The 6,241-nt window shown below is 56.1% G+C and overlaps 1 protein-coding gene across 6 annotated transcripts in view; it reads right to left on the bottom strand.

Moving 5' to 3' along the window:
• Nucleotides 1–2,502: 2,502 nt before the first annotated feature.
• SIPA1L3 (signal induced proliferation associated 1 like 3) overlaps nucleotides 2,503–6,241 on the bottom strand; it is a 313,577-nt gene continuing 309,838 nt past the window's right edge. For all 6 annotated transcript variants that reach the window (XM_033226049.1, XM_033226046.1, XM_033226044.1 and 3 more), the window contains one exon: nucleotides 2,503–4,769. In XM_033226049.1, the coding sequence (XP_033081940.1) occupies nucleotides 4,626–4,769 (144 nt within the window). In that variant the 3' untranslated portion in view covers nucleotides 2,503–4,625. The remainder of the gene's footprint in view (nucleotides 4,770–6,241) is intronic.

Here is a 6,241-nt window from a genome sequence, read left to right as displayed (position 1 = left end):
GCCTGCACCCTGCCTCTCCCCGGCTTTGTCCCAGCTCCGCCTTGCTTTGCCAGAAAGGAGGAGAAGGGGGATGGGGTGGAGGGGCTCCCGCCCAGCCAGCTGTGGTTGCCCTGGCAACGGGCTGCTGCAGCTGCAGCCGGCGCAGCCAGGAGGGAGGCAGGAGCCGGGCAGGGGGAAGGGAAGGGCTGGGATGAGGACGGTGGGTTGGCCCCTCCTGAGGCTGGGGTGGTGAACGGGGGTGTCAGGAGGTGTCATCCCAGGCCCAGGCATCTCCAGGGAGCTCCCTGTCCTGGATGTGGGGCAAATCAGCGGTGGGGATGGGGCTGAAAGAGAGGTACTAAGGGAGGGCAGGAGGGTATCTAGACACTGGCACTGGGAGAGAGACTGAGATGTGGGCGACACGTGGGGGGCGGGAGTGAGGAGTGAGGGAACTAGGACACAGATCAGGAGAGAGAAAGAGATGAGGACAGTCACACAGTTATTGAGAGAATCAGAAAAAAGAGCAGGAGGGTGCAGAAGGGAGAGACAGGAGGAAGGACTGGGAGAGAGGAAGGGAGCAGGGGTGAGAAGGAGGTTTAGTGGGAGAGAGGGAATAACAGTAATAAAGAATGGCTGACATGCTGGGAGAGGCGGGAGGAGGAGGAGGAGGAGGAGGAGGAGGAGGATGGTGATTGGGAAAGAGCAGCAGCAGATTTAGGGAAAGGTCCTCCAGGAGGGGAGACAGAGAAGGAGCCACATTGCAGGTGGAGAGAGAGACTTGGGATCAGGGACAGGCAAAGTCCCAGGACAACAGGCAGAGATGGGGAGAGACGCGGGCAGCAGGAGAGAGAAGGAGAAGACAGAATTTAGGGGAACAGCAGAACAATCTGCAGAGAGAGCCAGAGATATGAGGGACCCAGAAAGATTGGGGAGGAGGGACAGGGAGGTCCGAGGCAGGCAGAGGAAGCTGGAAACTGGGACACGAAGGGAAGGGCCAGGCCTCAAAGCACAGTTCGGGCGCGACTAGGGGCTGGCGTGCGTGTGAGTTGTGGGGTGCTGGAAGCAGCTGGCGTGGCTCCGGCGCCAGGAGAGGATGTGAGAACAGCCTGTTCCCAGGCTTCCCGCCCCCTTCGCCTGGTGGCGGGGGGAGGGCAGTGCGGGTTGAGGACGGGGCGTCGAGGAGGAGGGCGGAGACTGGGAGGGTGTCTAGAGAACTCCAGAATTTTCAGGAGACGTGGGAATGGCTGGTCCTGCTCCTCCGGATGCCAGCCCCACGCCTTTTGGAAAAAGACATTTTTTGGAGGGGGCAGGGTCTGAGTCAGAGAAGCACTAGGTTTTAGCTCAGGGATGTGAAACTCCACGACAGGTACATGGGTAAGGGGGGCAGAAAGACCCCACCTGGCCAGCCCCATCGGGAGGCTAGGCTTCCCTCGAGGCGCTGGACTTCGGGATTTTCAGGAGGAATTTCCTGATTCCGAAGTCAGTTTGATCCGGATTCCCAAAATGCAAATGTTCATCAGGCCAGATGCAGATCTGGGGCGATGAGGGGCTGCTTCCTATCCCCAAAGCATTCACTTGGCAACTGGCGGCGGGGGTCTCCTCCCACCTCTACAGACCGAAGGGGGACAGTGTCCCAAATGCAGCCATGTGGCCGGGACCAAAGGAGGCAGGGGCCCCTTGTGAGTCTCGCAGCAAAGGAAAGATCAACCAAGCTGTAAACCTGGCCTTCTTTACGTGCAATCTCCATTAAAACAAGAAAAAAAAAAAAAAAAAGGCCGGGCACGGGCACGGTAGCTCACACCTGTAATCCAGCACTTTGGGAGGGTGAGGTGGGCAGATCACTTGAGGTCAGGAGCTCGAGACCAGCCTGGCCAACATGGTGAGATCTCGTCTCTACAAACATACAAAAATTAGCCGGGTGCCTGTGATCCCAGCTACTCAGGAGGCTAAGGCGAGAGAATCGCTTGAACCTAGGATGCGGAGGTTGCAGTGAACTGAGATTGCACCACTGCACTCCAGCATGGGCGACAGAAAGAGTCTCTGTCTCAAAAAATTAAAAAAAAAAAAATTTTTTTTAGAGGCAGGATCTTGCTATGTTGTCCAGGCTGGTTTTGAATTCCTGGGCTCAAGCAATCCTCCTGCTTCAGCCTCTCAAAAAGTGCTGGGATTACAGGCATGAGCTACAGCGCCTGGCTGAATGTCCAGATTAAAAGTTGGCCACTATTTCTAAGACCCAACACAGCCGGCTGAGCCAGGTCTGGCCTTCAGGCCTCCAGTACCTCTGAGGCAGAATTTCACTCTTTTGAACTTAAGGACATTTCACATTCTGAGTGTTGGGTTTCTGTCCTTTGGATTCCAAGGAAAAGAAGTTAGCAAGGCAGGTGCCCCTGGTTCTTAGGACGTGTGTGTGGTGGTCATGGTGTGGGGGACTTGAGGACAGGAGCAGGAGGAGGGGCCGATGTGGAACCACACCCTCTTGTCAGCAACTCCAGGCAGCTGCCCCAGAAGTGAACACACAAGCTATTTCTATGAAACATTTATTTCCTTTGAAACCTCCAGAAACATGCCAGAAAATCTCAAGACAGGGATGGAGGGGAAAAAAAGACAATAAAGAATAATAATAAAAAATCCAAATGAAAAAAATCAACATATGAAAAAAAAAAAAAAAACCTGCTATCTTCAGCCATCTGATAGAACACCAACCTCAAATTAAATAGATCTGTTTTTGCAGAAATCCTTAAAAAAAACACAAAACAAAACCAAAAATCATAATTTACACTTGTCCATGTACATGATTAAGTCCCCAAAATGATTCGAATGATCTGAAGATGGGAGGAGACAACTGAAGAAAAACAAAAGGGGCCCGATTAGGGTCTAAGGGGTGGGGGTGGGGGACGGGAGGGCCCCCCAGAGAAGGGGATGGGGGAGAAGATGGCATCACAGTAGCTGGCCAGGGCTGAGGACGCTGCCGGGGGCACGCCCACCTCACTCTTGGTGTGGGGGGTGAGGGTGGGGGCAGGGGCAGCGCTGAGGGTTCCTCCTCCAGGGGGCCAGAGGCTGATCACAGGAGACGCGATGAGAACCCTCTTCTCTCACCCCCACCCATCCACACCGGCACCTCCCTGAGTGCCTGCGTCCCATGCAGTCCCCGGAGCCCCCTTCCCTGAGGTTCCTGACCCCAGAGAGAAGGTGGCAGGGGTCCCTGGACAAGGGCCGGGTTGCCTGGTGCTGGCTCACAGCCAGACCTGCTCTGCCAACTCCTCCCCGCCTGGTGCCTCCCAGAAAGGGCACCGGCCTGCCCGCCTGCCCTGACTTCCTCCCTCTGGTCCTCCCACTGACCCCCAGCCCACGGGGGACACGCCTTGGTCCTCAGCTTGAGGTTGGGGGGTGAATCCACAGACTGTGGCCATATAGGCTTGTTCTGGCGCCAACTCTACATGAAAAAATAAATATATATATATATATATCTTTTTCTGTTTGTTTTTAAAGAAGGAAAAAAAGAAACGGTTTCCTGGGTGAACAGCATGGTACCACACCGGCGTGGCCGCCCCTTATTGCCTTTAGAGAACCAGCGTCCAGTGGGGTTCGCGGGGCGCAGTGTTCCCCAGGGAGCACGGTGAGGGGTCTGGTGGTCGCTGCTCGGAGAGATGGGCTGGGAGACTTGCAAAGGAAAAAAAAACCAGAGGAGGAGGTGAAGGCTGTTCTCCTCCAGCCCTGTACTGAGGGCTTCGGGAGCCCCTCCTGGAGCCCAGAAGAAGCCGAGGCTGGTGGTCAGGGCCAGGTGGTGCCGGGAGGAGGAGAGAGTCGGCTGTGTGGTGGCTCCACCGCCCCGGCCTGACCTGGTTAGCTGGAAGGTGGAGGGGCCTGTGGACCCCCAGCCCAGGTGCAGTGGCCTCTGGTGGAAGAGGAGCTAATAGAAAAAGATCATATAAACCGTCCCGGAGGAACAAATAGAGTTTCTCTCTCAAATAAATCGGCTCTGGAGGCTGGCCTTGCCTCTCTCTATCCTCAGGCCCCCAAGAAAATAATTTAAACTCTAAGAAAATGCTCCTGGCAGCTTTTTGGGAGGAGGGGGTTGGAGGGGATCATGTTCGTGCTTTTTGGAGCTCACGCGCTAGAGACCGAGGCGCCCTGCTCTGTGTCCACGCGGGCCTCACCTCTCTGGGGGTGGGGAAGAAAGGGTTGCTTTCACGCTGTACTTTTCATGCAGGGGCCTTGGCCCCACAAGCCGCAACGCCGTTGTGCATGGTGCAGAAACCTGCTATGTGACCTCCTGGAGCCGAGGGGTCTGGAGACTGGCTCCTCTCTCTGTCCCCATCAGCTTCAGAGGGCTGGTCCCAGGAAGAGGCTAGACGGGGACAGCGGGACAGGCCCGGAAGCGGTGTAAGCACGGCCCAGCTCACCGGGACCACAGCTGGGCAGCTCGGAGGGAGGCCTGAGACCACGTCGCCCTCTGGGGCATGAGGGCCGTGCGCTGACCCTGACTCACAGCCCTAGTGAGGCCACCGGGGTTTCTGTGTCCATGAGGAGGGCCCTGGCTGAGTCATCTTGGTCACATGGGCAGCTGGGAGCCGAGTGGAGGGAGAGAGGCGAGCAGGGCCATGGCCTGCAGGGAAGGAGCGAAGGCCGGGTGGTGGCCTCCCGCCTCAGAGCTCCTTCTTCTCCCTGCAGAAGATCTCTGCAAACTTGCGCAGCTGCTCGCTGGCGGCCTGCGACTCCTCCTGCAGCCGCTGGTTGTTCTGCCGCAGGCTGGCCACCTCTGACTGGAGCACCACCTTGTCCTGCTTCTCCTGCGTGGGGTGGGAAGCTGGCGTCAGGCAGGTGGGCTTGGCTGTTCCTGGAACAGCCGATGGCTCCCTGGGGCCTGCAAACCCTGGCCTGGCTGTGCTTTGGAGCCGACCACTAGAGCCGGGTCAGGCCGGGGTGCACATCCCACTCTGCCTCTCCACAACCGAGGGACCCTGGGCAAGTCACTCAGTTCCCGCAACCCCACCAGGGGGCTGAGGGTTGCCTGGAGCTCATCTATGTAGAGCTCCTGGAATGCAGCCCGAGGTGGAGTCACCGCCTGACAAACAGCACTGTCAAGGCCACCGCATCCCACCCTCACACTACCTGAGGACTTGGGGACTGTCGCTATCCCCAGTTTCCTGGAAGAGGACCCCAGCCTCACACAGCAAGTGGGGAGCTGAGACATGGAGGCAGAGTGGCCTGAGCAGACCCCATTCTTCCAGGAGGACGTAGCCCCCGGAGGCAGGGACTTGTCTTCGGTCGCACAGCATTATGCGGTGGGGCGGGGATCAGAACCTGGGCCCCTTTGATTCCACAGCTCGGGGACTTCCGCGTTACATGCTCTGCCACCTTTCTGACTTTTACCCAGAAGTATAGAAACAATAGATAAAAGTCTCCTCCTCATTTTTCTTTTTGAGACTGGGTTTTGCTCTTGTTGCCCAGGCTGGAGTGCAATGGCTTGACCTCGGCTCACTGCGACCTCTGCCTCCCAGGTTCTAGCAATTCTCCTGCCTCAGCCTCCCAAGTAGCTGGGATTACTGGAGTGCGCCATCAAGCCCGGCTAATTTTGTATTTTTAGTAGAGATGGGGTTTTACCATGTTGGTCAGGCTGGTCTCAAACTCCTGACCTCAGGTGATCTACCCGCCTCGGCCTCCCAAAGTGCTGGGATTAGAGGTGTAAGCCACCACACCTGGCCAGTCTCCTCCTCATCCTCCCGCCCCATGGAGACAAGTCCAAAGAACAAATTGACTGTCACCTTCTAGATGGCCCTCTCAACCGTGGTGGTTAAACAATAAATAAATAAGTATGATGATGTTCTAGGCAATAGTGCTACAGCTCGCTTTGGTTTTTACGTAAGTTACTGGACTTCTTTTGCGTGTAAATATATAGATTTGTTATTACTTTAATTGGCCGCACACTGTTCTGCTGCATGGGTGCCCTGTAATTTACACTGCCGTTCTCCTGTTGAGTGACAGCCACGCTGGCTCCAATTTTTTATTGCCAATAGTGTGGCAATGAACGTCCTTGTTCACAATCTCTTTGTACTCACACTGTCATGGATAAATTCCCACAAGTGGAATTACTGGGTCAACATTTTTTTTTTTTCTTTTTTGTGAGACGGAGTCTCGCTCTGTTGCCCAGGCTGGAGCCCAGTGGCGTGATCTCAGCTCACTGCAACCTCCACCTTCCCAGGTTCAAGTGATTCTCCTGCCTCAGCCTCCTAAGTAGCTGGGATTACAGGCGCCCGCCACC

The sequence above is a fragment of the Trachypithecus francoisi genome, unplaced genomic scaffold (genome assembly GCF_009764315.1).
Source record: "Trachypithecus francoisi isolate TF-2019V2 unplaced genomic scaffold, Tfra_2.0 Lachesis_group12, whole genome shotgun sequence".
NCBI lineage: Eukaryota > Metazoa > Chordata > Mammalia > Primates > Cercopithecidae > Trachypithecus > Trachypithecus francoisi.
Note: the sequence above shows the minus strand (reverse complement) of the source record. Positions and strands in the feature narration are given on the sequence as shown.